Source organism: Cornus florida, unplaced genomic scaffold (genome assembly GCF_030987335.1).
Source record: "Cornus florida cultivar Cherokee Brave unplaced genomic scaffold, ASM3098733v1 CherokeeBrave_3.0.0_Hap2_Chr05, whole genome shotgun sequence".
Lineage (NCBI taxonomy): Eukaryota > Viridiplantae > Streptophyta > Magnoliopsida > Cornales > Cornaceae > Cornus > Cornus florida.
In genome coordinates this window covers 83,291,770-83,307,490 of record NW_026775575.1, presented here as the reverse complement: position 1 = coordinate 83,307,490, position 15,721 = coordinate 83,291,770, and the positions used below count along the sequence as shown (strand labels likewise).

General features: G+C 31.7%; 1 protein-coding gene across 1 annotated transcript; it reads right to left on the bottom strand.

Moving 5' to 3' along the window:
- Positions 1–352: 352 nt before the first annotated feature.
- On the bottom strand, positions 353–9,427 carry LOC132307233 (wax ester synthase/diacylglycerol acyltransferase 4-like). Its single transcript, XM_059804934.1, has 5 exons — positions 8,944–9,427; positions 7,260–7,838; positions 5,728–6,090; positions 4,476–4,613; positions 353–805 (listed from the first exon to the last, which is right to left on the bottom strand). The coding sequence occupies exons 1-5, from the start codon at positions 9,127–9,129 to the stop codon at positions 659–661; spliced, it is 1,413 nt and encodes a 470-aa protein (XP_059660917.1). The 5' UTR covers positions 9,130–9,427; the 3' UTR covers positions 353–658.
- Between the last annotated feature and the right edge of the window lie 6,294 nt (positions 9,428–15,721).

Genomic DNA, 15,721 nt, shown 5'->3' with positions numbered 1-15,721 from the left:
TTTTTGAATAAATTGACTTACCCAAAAAAAAAAAACATGTGCCTGTTTATGATTTGCTTCTGCTATGCAATTTGCTACCAAATCTTAACAAGTTCGGGCGCTTGCTTTTAGACCTAAAAGCTTAAGATGTTTGGTAATGTTGCATATCCACGGATATATACTCCATTCACTTTCTATCCAAATCCAACGTGGAACAAAAACCTTTATCAATATGTCATTTGATAGTTTGACAACCTAGTCATTTACAAATTTACAACCGTTTCAAATTGTTATTATCGAAACTTTAAGAACTCGCCTCATGATTTTTCACTCACCATTTGATGTTTACAAATTTTTGGTCAATTGAGGTCAATTCAGGAAGAAATAGCACAGGCACAAGGTGGAAAATCAACCTTGATCATGCAGCTATCTTTTTTATTTGGCTTCGTCTTGGCTAACAATTCCATTTAAAAAATCACGATTATTCGAACCAATTAGCATCTTATTTTACATATATAAAAAAAGAAAATTAGGACATATTCCAAAGACTATGAAGTTCTGAAATAATTTTGAAAGTAAGAGAAGTGCCAATAATATACTTCCATATTTATGAAAAAAAGTACTAATGATATAATTTTCATATGAGCCCAATTGACTGATCGTATCAGTCTAGTACTTGTTAAGCGGACTTCACTTCGGCATTGAACATCATGTCAAAGGCCTTCTCAATGCATGACTTGAACCTTTGCGGATCTATGAGGCCCTTCTTTGTTCCAACTGCAACCCTTAGCTTTCCAGTATAACTCACCATTGTTATTGTAAGACTCTGCAACTCCAACATCATCTTAATTAATACTTGATCCTTTTCCCTCAAGAAAAAATGAATAGTAAATACTCCTGATGTGTATGAGAAGTACAGATACTTGTATAAGAATGACACCCACATTATATTTGTATTGTATATATACCGATATTCTATATATTTGTATAAGAAAATAAAATATTTTATTTCATATATATATATAACGAAAACTTCTCATAAATTCCGAGATATATATCTTGTATAAACATTAAAATATAACATTTTTATTTTAATATCATAATATAACTCAGTGTAAGAAAAATAACCTGAGATGAGTCATGTCTAATTTTTTTCCCCCACTATGACACGTATTAACATAACTCTTAGTTTTAACTCAAAGGGGTTGGCACGAGTAGTAAGTAACTTAGACATGGTGCCTCATGAAGTATCAGGTAAATAAGACTGAGCCGACCCCCTTGAGTGCAAACAATTTTTTGGAATCACACTCGTAAGTGAAAGTCCGAACTTTACGCAATTCATGTAAAAGTTAGTCGAGGCAAAGCCTAATACCCCGGTTATTAATAAACAAAATCATAACTCTTAGCTTTTTAATATATCAAATTTTAACATTATAATATGTTAGAAATTTGTTATGAAGAAACTTGTCTGTTTTTATTCAGAAACAGAATATCATGGAAACTCCAGTGATATTTAATACTAAAATTCATTATCAGATTATATGTCCCAAATCCGTTGAATGAAGTGACACACACACACACACACACACACACACACACACATATATATATATATATATATATATATATATATATATATATATTACAAGGCAAGAATGGTTAGAAATTATATTAGTAGATGCACAGAGCCAAAATCTGGCACTCCAAAATCCACCCACTAACCCACTGGCCATCGAGACATCTACGAAGGAATAGATTGAATAAGTATAATTTATACTTCTTGTGTCCCAAAATTCTTGGTCATCTTTCCATTTTTGGATATCCCAAAATTGTTGTCGTTGAATGTAAAAAAGTAGTTTACTTTCCAAAATATCCTCAACTTTTTGAAAACTTACCCCAACTAACATTACTTTAAAAGGGTATTTTAGTAATTTTAAAAAGGAGTAAAGCATTTAATGGTTGTCCCTTTAAAAAGTTGACTACCAAAAATGTCCAAAAATTTGAAACGGAAGGAGTACATATTAGACCAGCCATGTCTAGTTATCAAGGGAATGGCCGCGTCGAGTGACCAACAGACACCTCTTCTTATAAATACTCCCTTTGGTTGCCATAATTTAATCATTCATTTGGAGATAAAGAGAATTCAAGTGTGAATTCAGAACCTCTCTCTCTCTCTCTCTCTCATTAAAACATATGAACCCAAATAGGTTCAAGCCATGTGGTCAAATGATCTTTAGCTAAATGGCTAAAACCAAATCTAATCTTCATATTATAAATAAAATTACATTATTTGTTCAAGTCATATAGCCGAGTGATTCAAACCACATGGACCCAAATCCAATGGTTCGAGCCATATAGTAAAATGGTTTGAACTACATGGTTTGGATCAAACTCAATTTCATTATTGAGTATTATAGGTACATTTGTGAGTCAAATCAAAGAGAATACGTATTACACAAAGTGGATTCGCTAAATCCACTAGTTTGGAATACTGCTACTAGTAAATTGAGAGACCGTTATATCTTAGGAGACAATCACTATGCAGACTGTTCAACACCATGCGGTCGGGACGTATTTTGTCTCAATGACAATAGTATCAAATACTAACATTGGTCCATGTTCCTTATTTTATTTGATTGCTTTATTATGCATGCTTATTTAAGTATTCTAAGAGGAATATTTAATTAATAGTTGGACTAGCATATTAATGATTTACTTATAGTCTCATAAACATATTAGTATAAGTTGTTTTTATCTTAAATATCACGTAAAGCATATATTTTACAACATAATCTAGAAACACTTAATATTAATTTGATAAATTAACATAAAGTTTTATTTTTCATATTTTTTTAAGAGAATGTAGTCATGATCATTGTATTTAGATATAACATGACAAATAATTATTTTTTAAAATTCACATTTGGATACACATATATATTAATTCTCATACAATGAATGTGTATACAACATTTATATATGAATGTACTTGTATACAACATTGTTATTAATGTCAAGTTTTTTTTTTGTAGTGGTATTTTATTTTTAAAGACATCACTGTCTTTGCTTTCATAGCCTAGAATATCTATATCCAAATTTATATATATACTACACTAGTGTTAAAAGTATGTATATTTTAATTTTTTATACACATTATTTATTTATTGATTTTTTTTTTTACCAATAACATTTAAAATTACTACTTTTGACTCTTTGACATCTAGAAACTCATACTAAAATGATATATAAATGCATTAGTTTTTTAAGTGATCTTATGTTGTTGGGATTATGTGTCCTAAAAGTCAATTATTTATTTTTATATTTGATTTTTTGTTAATAAATATAATATTTATGTATTGGGCTTTCATATATTTGCATGAGATGCATTATTGTCATCAAATTGCAGTATAGGTAGTTTAAGTGTGTAAATGAATTTTTTTTAAAACCACAGTATAGTAAATGCATTATTATTGTAATTTTTTAATTATAGAGTGTAATTACAATAATATTGGAGTATTTATTATAATTAATTAGATATTATAGAGTTGTGAGATAACTCATAACTCTATCCCTAGCCAATTAGATATGGGATAAGAATTCCTTTGGATCCTCGTCTCTAGCCACATCTATCATATTGTTACAAGTGAGACTTGTTTCATATTGGATTTGGATGAAAGTTGAAGTGTGTATAAATGGGTTGGTATATAATACTACTCAATATCTTAAGCTTTTGGGTAAATGGACAAGCATCCACCTGTTACAATTGGTATTAGAGTCAAATTCAATCCTTGATGTGGTGTCACACCAAGCACCCGATCTCGAGGGCGTCTGGGTCTAGACCCTAGGTAGGCAGGGTGGCCTGACCGTAACGAAAGCGTTGCACAGGTTCGGATGGGGGAGAATTTACAAGTAGGACTTATCCCAAATCGAATTTGAATAAAAATTGAAGTGTATATAAATGGATAAATAGGCAATTGGCCACCCGTTACACATATATTATACAAGAATAACAAAAGTAAAAGAGAAAGGGTTCCACAAATCTGCCTTTAGGGTCATGGAAATGATGAGAAAGTCCTTCAAAAGGTACAAAATAATTTTCAAGGTTCAAAATTTTTTTAAATAGCTTCGGCTTTTCTTCACTTATCACCTTTATTACGTCACAGACTCGAACAAATTAGAGATTTCAAAAACTACAATCAAAATTTTTTTTCTCAGAAAAACTTTTTGAATTTTGGTTACTTATGCTTTATTTTGAAGGCTACCTAGTAATTGTTTTTACAAACTTTTGCCGGCATACTATTAGATATTGTCGAAAGTTAAGGCCAAGGGTGATTTGGGTATGTTCTCCCCCATTTTCAAAGTCTTCTTCTATGTATGAATATATCTTTGTGAAATTTAAATAGATAAATAGAAACAATAATATTTCTAATTAAATGCATTGCATGTGCTTCTTTACGAGTAATTAAAAAGACATAAGAAAGATATAGTATATATACCAGTGGAACTCCGACCACCATAAAATAGAAGCTTCTCACAGGATGATTAGACAAAGCCATTTGCTCCACCGGGCCGATCATATTTGTCAGGGCCATGCTTGAGTTCTTTATTGTGCCATACATGTACCGAGCAGTCCTCTGCAGAATCAAAACTTACAGCCTATTTAGCAATGTGATTGTTTTGTAACACAAAAGATGAAATCACTTCTCAAGCTGCAGTAACCGTAGGAAAGTTCAAATATGTTTATTTATTTTTTTGCTTTTATCAACTTGAAATCTTAATACTCTATGTTACATGGGCCCTTCAAAAATAGTGAAGTACGGGCGTCGGACACATATTGCTCAAACATATGTATGAGATATGTGTCTGATATCATATCCAATCATTCAATTATATTCTATTATTACTTTAAAATGAGTTAAAAGCCCGTGTTGAACACTATATTAGATAAAAACATTACTTTGTTGTAGAAAATAAAATAAACTCACTAAATAAAATGAATATTTAATAGTGTCCAGCATTCTTCGGTTTAGAGATTTTACAAGTCCATGGACAAAGCAAGTTCAGGCTATTTTTTTTTAAATATACAAACAAAAATGAAAGTTTGTAAAGTTAAGGGGGGGAAATTAAAATTTTAAAGAAATGTAAATGCAAAAATAAAAAAAATTTAAAGTTGAAGTGGGGGGCAAAATTTAAGTTTTTAAAAATTATACATATAAAACTGCAATTTTTAAAAAGTTGAGGGTTCCCCCCTCCCCCCCCCCCCCCCCCCCTAACCCTACAAATTTTCAATTTTGCATGTATAATTCTATAAAATTTTAAAATTGCCCGGCCTCAAAAAAATTTATTGCATGTACCATGCCCCTGATATTAATTTCTGGCTCCCAGGTATGGATACATACTTGTCGGATCGGACACACATACCCAAGTTCGCGTAACATAGATTCAGGTAATATGATTTCTACCCCCCCCCCCCCCCCCCCAAACAAATTTTCAATTTTGCATGTATAATTCTATAAAATTTTAAAATTGCCCGGCCTCAAAAAAATTTATTGCATGTACCATGCCCCCTGAACTTAATTTCTGGCTCCCAGGTATGGATACATACTTGTCGGATCAGACACATATACCCAAGTCCGCGTAACATAGATTCAGGTTATATGATTTCTACGTTTGCTTTTAACTTTATAAAATAAAAATAAAACTTGAAATTCTTAACAACAGTAGTTAGAGAAGTAATATATGCTGCACCTCAGGGCCTATAAGTTTCCTCAGTGTCTCAAGCAACCTGCCGGTGAGATAAACAGCCCCGGAGTTTCTCTTTTTCTTGATCATTTGGTGTGCTTTGTAGATAAAACAGATGGGATCTGAAGAGTCAGTTTCATTTAACTCGGGAATTGGTACGTGCAGGAACGCAAATTGGTTCCCCCAATATTTTGTGACAGTTTGGGGCTTCATCACCATTTCATCAACAGACTTGTAACCAGCTATGTTCCGAGTGTTGAGCAGCACCAATGCTGTAGAATGCGCATTCCTTAACTCATCACATGATGCTTGTTGCATGTACAATTGAGTTCCATAGAAGATAGTTCCCGTGATTACATCATTTATGCTCTGGTGAAAGAGAAATTAAGAAGATTAACATAAGAAGGAAAAAAAAAAAAAAAAAAAAAAGCAAAGAAATTAAGCATGCAAGATCGATCTCAAAAGAGAAAGCATATATGGAGTTGAATTTCAGTTGCATACAGGGGTTAATTAATTATTTTTACATTGTGTGGCTGATGTAGGACATCATAAATGTGAATGAAAAAAAAAAAAAAAAAAAAAGCAAGTTGTTGGTTTGGATGGCAGAGAAAAAGGAAGTGGGGTGCAAAAGTCTGAAGAATTGAGCTCTACAACTGTCTTCGGAAATTTAAGTGAAGAAAAAATGCCACATACAATTATTGTGTTGTCTGTTATTCCGTATAATTCACTAAAAAAGAAAGATTGTAGGAAAATTAATCCAACCCATTTTGAAATAAAAATTTGAGTAATTTAACTTTTTGAGTTGTTAGGGTTTTTGCTTAGTTGATACAATCTCCGTGTGAGATTGTGTTTATCTATCCTTTCAACTTTGCTACGTCAGTGGTACTAGCACTACTATGCTGACAGGTTGTTGGTAAAGATCTCGTCTCGTTTAGATATGAAAAGAAAAAATGTTATAAATGTAAAAATTTCATCTTAAAAATAGTATGAGAGCATTGTGTGTGTGTATATATATATATATATATATATATATTTGATGTGTCATAATACATTTACACAAAAAATTTGAATTATTTATTTTTAGCTCCGACAGTTGTTTTATACCGTAAAAATATATTTTCAATAACAATCAACTAGTGTCATGCCTGAACCCCACATAATTTTTACAAACCTACTTAATATATGGTTGATTCGTTAATGGAATGAGAAAGAGGGAATAAATATGTTGATGTGCTGTGTAAAAAAGGTTGTGTAAAGTACATAATAATTGGAGATAAAATAAAATAAAATAAAATTACTTACACATTATACGTGACAATGTATATTTTACACAAAAGAATATTTTAACATATTGCTGGAAATGCTCTGAGCTATTTCGAAGTAAAACTCAAAAACAAAATAATTGTCCAAAATAACAATATCACAATATATGGTGAAGTGAAACTCTTGTATTATATACCCTTGGTTATTTATGTCCTATTATTTTTGTTAGGGAATAAATTGAATGAAACTATATACACAGCGGATAGTAGTCTTACCACTCGAAGATCGGTCTTAATTTGTTTGATGCGATCAAGAGAGAAGGTCATGGTAGTTATAGTGATCGGCCGGAATTCCATTCCGGCATCCCCGGATCTTATTGGTGTCCGGTCATCTTCCACCACGGTACTCTTTAGAAGGCTCCATCCAAAATCCGAAACAGTGTTGACAAGGCCGGAGAAAAACCGAGGCACACTAGTGAAAATGCTCCCGCTCTCACCACCCAAATTTGTTGCGTTTGTTTGAAGCTTAGGAAATGTTAACGGAAGAGAAGGATTATCAGCTCTTTGTAGACAAGATAGAAGAGCCCCCATTAATGAATAACCATCACCCAATGAATGGTGGAGCTTGAAAATCAAAGTCCCAGCTGCATTGGTTGTAGGGTACTTGATGATATGGATTTCCCAAAGTGGTCTACTTTGTGGAAATTCATCCATGGCTATCTTTGATATATAGTCATTGAGATATTCATCATAGAATTCTACTGACTTTTCAGCAGGGAAAGTAGGGAACTTAACGTGGTCCATGGGCTTCACTTCAACTCTCTTCCAATGTTTCACTCCATTTTCATCTCTAACCTGCTCATAAAGAATTAAATGCTTATTTAATTAAGATTTAAACATACCAAAGTAATTTGTATTGCACATCCAAACTCTCACCCTTAACGTGCATGCACGCACAGAGACGAAGTCAAAAATTTAGTTCGGGGGTACAATGAATGTTTCAAAGTAAATTTTTTTACGAAAAAATAGAACTGTAATAATTAAGATTTAAAAATTATGCCATAATTTTTTTACCCAAAAACCTACAATAAAGAAAAATTAAAAAATATAGAGTATAAACATTATCAAAATTGCAGCAATAAAATTGAATAATAAGAGAGAAATAAAAAAAGTTAAACATCTTACATGGCGCAAGAAGAAGAAATTTCGAAAAGATATAACGAAAACAAGAGAAGAAGAAGATAATAAAAAGAAAAAGCAAACGAGAGAACTTGGAAAGAGAAAAAAAAAATAGGAATTAATTGAGGGGAATATATATAATTTTGAAGGATATAAAGGATTAGAAGAAGGAGAAGAGGAGGAAAAGAAAGAAAAACAAAAATTTAATAGAGAGATTTTTTCTAAAAACCAAATTCCAGCGGGTATTTCTTAATATTTTATAAATACATACAAAAGAATTTAAAACTTTAGTATGTGGCCGATCTCGGGAGCACATGCAAAAGCTTCAGTAACGGTCGGATAGTGAAAAGTCATCGGAAACCCCGTAGCTACTTGCACTAAAAAATAAGTAAGTGTAATTCCTCCTCCCACAGCCTTAATTGGCACTCTCCTTGTGTATGCACTTTTCAATGTACTTTTTCTTTTTCATTCTTCTTAAATTCCAAAGCCAACAAGAGCAGGACATTAGCCCAATAGGATTAACATTGACAAATAAGAAAAGAAAGAAAAAAATATATATATATAGATATATACATATATGTCACTTCTCAATGACTTTTAAAGTAACCTATATAACTCTACAAGTATGCCTAATTTGGGAAGCAGCAGTACTGTTAGTGGATATATACACGAAAATAGTCGAAACAGGGGGATATATAGTGAGGTACTGAGTGTCATTTCTCAGAGGTTATCTAACTGAACTCTGTTTATATATAGAGAGAGAGAGAGAGTGTGTGTATACCATGATCGAGGAAAACCGTGGGTTGATGGGGAGAAATACATCCTTGAGCAATGCCATGGTGGGTGAGTCATCGATGGGGACTTCTAATTCCAAAACTCCGATAATAGAAATCGACAGCACGGGGCTGTTGAGGTATTGGCCTGTGGGACTGACTGGCTCTGATAACTCTTCTTGCTTAAACTCCATTATTGTTAGTGGTCTTCAGCTTGGTTTACCAGTAAATATAAAATGTTTCTCTTAAATGTAGACGACACTATGTTAAAGATTGGCCATAGAGGGTAGGCATTGTTATATTTATTGTAGAATTTAAAAACGACCTCTCATAAAGGACTAATCAATACCGAGAACGGTAACATATTAATATTTCTTCTCTCTCTCAAAGTAAGAGATGTAAGAGTCCAAATCTACTAATACGTGTGTGTGTGTGTGTGTGGAGTTTCTTGACGAGGAAAAAAAAACAACAAACAAAGCCTGAGAGTACCATGTTCAAGTTTTTTATAATTCAGGAGACTATATGTAATGGAAAATGTTATACTTCACGAATTTATATTTGTGATTTTATATCGAATCAAGTTGCTGTTTATTTGGCTGCTTTATGTATTTTAAAACAATTTTTTTAATATAAGAAATATCTTAATATAGGAAAGAAAGAAAAAATAACAAAACTTATCATTATAAAATCCAAACCCTAAAATAATTCAATAATTTGAATTCAATTCTACTTATATATGGAGTATCTTTGTTTAGGAGACCTTTTTTTATTAAATCTTCAAATAATTAAACTAAAAGTTATGATTTTTTACTATGAATGAGTGATTTCTTTATCGTAAATAAGAACCTTAATTTACATAATTCACTTAAAACTTTTTAGAATTATATTTTGTTTTAGTATTTTCTTATTACCGTTAAATTTTAAAGATACTCAACAGAGATATACAAAAGTTTTTTTCTGGTAAATAAAGATATGCAAAAGTTGAGAATGTGAAAAAAATAATATATATATATATAATGAAAAATATTAGAAGAGAATAGCAAATTATAGATAGAGAAAGATGCCAGTGTAATTTTTAGTTCTTACATTTTCCTTCATTGTCAATTTGTTTGGTTTGTTAAAATAGCAAACACAAAGCTAAAAGAGAATAAAGTGTAATATGTATTTAAAAAGTAAGAGAAATTCATGTCTTTTTACTTATCGATGTAATATCCCTAATTTTTAGAATATTTAATTTAATTATTTTAATGGTATTTGATTGGATATGTGGCTAGTTATTTAATTGCCTATTATTTTATTTATTTAATTGTTTATTTGTTATTAATTTTTAATTATTAAATTTCCATTTAAATGTTAATTGTTTGTGTGTGAATGTATTTTAATTATTTAATGGGCAAATTACATAAACTATCCACAAAGTTTCTATATTATGCATGTAAATAGAAGTTATAACAATATTACATACAGGTGCATACCGTTTGACCACAAAAAATTAATATGAATTTACACTTCTAATATTAAAATTAAAATATTTATTTTTAATAAAAAAATAATACATCATCATCATCCCCATATTGACCGGCAGTGCACATGACGGATCCGGCTTTGGCAGAGCATCATCATCATCCCCAATTCACCCCTCCTCAACTCCACCCATCAGTCATGCTCATCCATCACCCAAATCCCACCTCACCAACGTGTAACCCTAACTCTCTTCTCTAACGCTGCAACGCCCCTCTGCTCATCCATCACCCAACCCTAACTCTCACCACCAACAACGCGCCGCTAATGGAAAAAGATGGGATCGTACTCTGATCTTGGTGGGAATGGAAGTCAAGAATCATCCTTGGCCTTCTTGGGTTGAAAAATTGGGGGTTTTGATGGAGAGATGTGGAGGAAAAAATTGGCGATCTGAGGAAGAAGACGACTGTCGCGGCGTGAGGGGCGTGCAGAGCACGCGATTTGCAGTTACCGGCGCGTGTTGAAGGCATGAAATTATGTCGTCGCCGCCACTGCTGCAAATCGATTTATTGATGACGATTTGGTAAACCCGTGGTCGCCACCTGCAAATCAAGACCACGGGTTAATATAAGCTTTCAAATCTAGCATAAGATCTTATGGTATAAGATCTATAGCGGAAGGTGATCAAGGGTCATTAAGTTCAGCACACGAAAGGCAACATCTACTAAGGCGAACATTTTCTCATGTCATTGAAGAGGATTTCATAGGCTTGGAGAATGATGTGAAGAAATTGGTGGAACATCTGTTGAATGAAGACAAAGATAGTGACAATTGGCATCAAACTGTTTGTATCTGTGGCATGGGTGGTTTGGGCAAGACCACTCTTGCTCAAAAAGTGTATAATCACAAAGATGTTAAGCGTCACTTTGATGGTCTTGCTTGGCTTGTATATCTCAGCAAATCCATATTATTTATAGTTTAACAATACACAAATACACAAACCCAAAATCCCTGCTTTTGCAAATCCATCTTTGCGGGCGACCACAAACGCAAAATCCCTGCTTGGTGATGGGTTAGTGGCCAAACCGTAACTTTAATAATACACAAATTTTTTTACATTTTTTCATTAAACAAATAATTTTACTCTAAGGATAAAAATATAAATTCATATCAATTCACTAACCACAAACAATTAATTTGGGCCTTTCTATTATATTATGGCCATTTTTTATTACAAGTTGAAAATTTGGGGGATCCTTTGCGTAATTTGCCTTTATTTAATTGTGTGCTTTTTTGTTATTTTAATTTTAAGTTGTATTAGTTAGGTTATGAAGATTGAACTTAAGTTTTGGGCCTTGGACTATAGGAGAAGGTCTTGATGGATTTAAGCCTAGTTGGCTAATTAAGTCTAAGGGCCCATAGGATTATTAATATATATATTTATATATAATTATATATGTGTGTGTATAGATATATATATTTATATGTTTATGGAATTATATATATATATATATATATATATATATATATATATATTTGTATGTTACGTGTAAGTATATATATTTATATAGTCTGACTTAGGTTAGGATTAGGGTTGGGGCTTGTATTAGTTCATGGGAGTGTATATATATGTGTATTAATTGTAGTTATAGAGCGGTTTTCACATCAGAAAGCTAAAGAAAGAGTGACCGAGAGAGAGAAGAAGAAGAAGAAGAAGCCGAGAGGCCAGAGTTGGAGAAGAAGATTGAAAAGCTTGCGGTTTGATTTTCGATCCGAAAATCGTAAGGCAAATTCTATGTTCTACTCTTGCCCTTAGTTCCTTCATTCTATGCATCTCTAATTTAGCTTTAGGGTGTAAAAACAAATAATCTAAACCTGTTTTAATGATGGAATTCAAACTATAATTGATCTATATATGCGTGTGTGTGTGTGTGTGTGTGTGTGTGTGTGTGTGTGTGTGTGTATATATAATATTAGATCTTGTTTTTTAATGTGTTAAATTTCGATTTTGATTGCTTAGAATATGTAATTATGATGTATATAAATGATGGAAAATGATTTAGGACTTAGATGCATGATTTACGACCAAAATGATGGATTTTCAAACCTGTTACAAACCCGACGAACTGCTGTCACGACTTTGTGCTCGAGCATAGCATTGTTCCGAGCACCAGTGCTCGAGGACTAGGGTTTGTGCTCGAGCACATGAGGTTTGTGCTTGAGCTCTTGGGACCTATTTTTCTCAAATTGACTCTGAATGACCCCGAATTGATTCTATTAAACCCCGACCATGTTCTAAAGTCTCGAAAAGAGTATTATGCGATTTAATTGCGTAAAAACTTAGTTACACTTTTATGATCCAAGATTTGATAGAAAAGGTCAGATTAACTAATTAATTATAAATTGATCTTTTGTGACACTTATATTGTGTAATTAAATGTGTTAATATGGTATATGATTTTAATCATATGAGTTGAAGTAATTATTATTTGCAAACAAGTTACATGGTGGTAATTAGCTGACTTACCATTGTAAAATATAAATGAACGATATTACGAGTTTATCATGATTTTATTGTATTTATGTAATACCCCTAATTTTAAAAAGATAGTCTTGGTATTTATGTATTTGTTTTCATTATAATTTTAATTGTTTAATTGATTATTTGTTAATTGTTTATGTGTTTAATTGAATTAAGTGTTATTTGATTATTTGAATTATGTGTCTATGTGTTATTTGTAATTGACTATGTGTTAGTTGTTTAATTAGATTACGTGCTTAAATGGTGTTTTGATTAATTGTAATTAATTGTAAATTAAATGATTAAATATTTTATTTTATTTTATGCTTATGGTTAGTAGTAGTGGGCCAACCAATTGGGTCCCATGGACTACTTGGATAGGAGATTGGATGGGTATGGATAATTACTCATGGATAGTTGTGTATGTATATATATAGATATATATTATATACATATATAAAAGGGAAAGTAATTTATTAATTACTTTCATGGTAACTTGGGTATTAATATTTAGTCTGATGTATATTTTTATATATTTATATAATAAGGATATACATAGATTTTATACGTATCATGTTTTAAGTTACTTTATAATATTATGGTAACTTAAGTATTATTAGATAATCTATGTTAATAAATAGTGGAATGTATATAACTTATTTATTTAATAAGGATATACATAAATTATATACGTAACATATTGTACGTTACTTTTTTAATATTTTAATTTTTTATTTTCTTTTTTAAGTTGACTTGGAATGGAATTAGGATTAAGGTTTATTTTATTTAGCCTATATATACATAAGTATAAGTCTGTAGGAGGCTTCAAAATTATGTCATGTAATGTATTCTAGAGAGAGAGAGTTAGAGAGAGAAGGAGGAAGAGAAAGAAATGAGGAGAAAATCCTTTAAAGAAAAAGATCAAAGAAGAAGAAGTTTAACTTTCAATCTGAAAGTTTAAGACAAGTTCTTCTTCTATCTCTTTCCCATTGATTCGTGTTTCTGTACATGCCTAGGAAATTCCAAGATTTCTTAAACACATAAAATTAAATAATTATGCATATTTTAAGAGACGCAACACGAAAGTCCTATAACGAAAGACACTCCTAAGGACACTTAAACTTGGAATGCTCTGATACCAACTGTGATACCCTCGAATTTCCAGATGCGGGTTAGCCAGGTCCACGCCCGAATACCCGAGAATATCAAAAACAAATCGGCAATAATCGAACACAGAATACAAAATAGATAATAAGAATAAATAAAATTGCTAAAAGAAAACTAAATCGATAATTCATTAATAAAATCCTCAGAATAAATTTTTATAAATAAGAAAGTATTTGATACATCCAATCCTCCATTACTAATACAACTCGAAAATCCATTCTATGTGGACCCCTAGAAAAACCCAACTGATTAAGTGATTATATTAAAACATTGAAATATAAAGAAAACTTCTAAGTAAACATAATCTGGAAGAGTGAAGTAGATGATCCCTGCTCATCACGAACAATCCCTATTCCTGTTGAATACCTGAAAAATGAAAAATGATAGTGGGTCAGGCACACAAACAAGTTCTATTCTAACTATAATCCAAGCAGAGACCCGATACGCAGATACATCCTAGACAACTCAACAATAACTATATAGTCCGTACATATATATATATGTACGGACTATATATCCACACTAAGGGACTCTCACTGAACTATAGGCCAGTCTCAACCTAACCAGTAGGTAACATGCAAAACGCACATGAGATGGGCATGAGTACTTAGACCTAACAGGGTACACCCCCAACCATCATAGCCAGCTATGCATCCCAATGCATATACACTCCCTAACCATCGATCCTGAGACTCAAACTCATATCGCGGTACCATAATCATATATATATATATAAATCCATCCAAAACCAAGGTAATGTCATTCAACTATTCGTTGACCTGACATAAATAGAAGTAGGACTTAATTTCTTTGGTTAATCCATTCCCTTATAAATAGATAGGTAGGACTTAACTTCTTTGATTAATCCGTCCCTAGAATGCCACCGTCCCATACCGGTGCATTAAATCATACAATCCAATTCATGACCTACAAATATAAAACGGTACATCAAATAGTCCAAAATATCATGAGTAATATCATATATTCAATTATTGTATTTAATTTAAACAATAATATAGTTCTAAGAAGTATGCATTTAATTACAGAATAAGAAATTAACATGCACCTCAAATAGACTAGTTAAACCTCCAAAGCATAATTAAACTATTTAACTTCAAGTATTTGACTTAAAACAGTTTAATCATCCATCCATCCATCCATTAATTAACCCTTAAGTTAATTACCTTATAATTAATCAATAACAACTCTAAGTAGCATGCATTAAATTTACAATATAAGAAATTTACAATATAAGAAATTTACATGCATCTCAAATAGATTGTACCATCCTACATAACATGATTAAACTATTTAAAATCCAATTAGTTGATTAAAATTGTTTACCACAAATACTCCTCCATAAATTAACCCCTTACGTTAATTAAATTCCAAACTTAGCAAACTATTGAACATTATATATTCCAGTCTCTGTTTAGGGTCATTTATCTTAATTTTATACCACTAAAACAAATCCAAACATGTCCTAGGCATAAACCCAAAATCCCTGCTCTGAGCCCAAATCGGTCGACGTTTTTCTCCCAGGTGTCAACTGGTTTACACAAATCGGTTGATGTAAAATTTGCAAGTGTCGACTGGTTTGCATAAACCGATTGATGTAAAATCCCAAATGTCAACTA

Coding starts and splice junctions, on each gene's coding strand:
- LOC132307233 (XM_059804934.1), bottom strand. CDS start 9,129: ATGGAGTTTAAGCAAGAAGAGTTATCAGAGCCAGTCAGTCCCACAGGC. Junction 7,839..8,943: donor CACGGTTTTCCTCGATCATG/GTATACACACAC, acceptor CTTTATGAGCAG/GTTAGAGATGAAAATGGAGT. Junction 6,091..7,259: donor TTAAGACCGATCTTCGAGTG/GTAAGACTACTA, acceptor CTCTTTCACCAG/AGCATAAATGATGTAATCAC.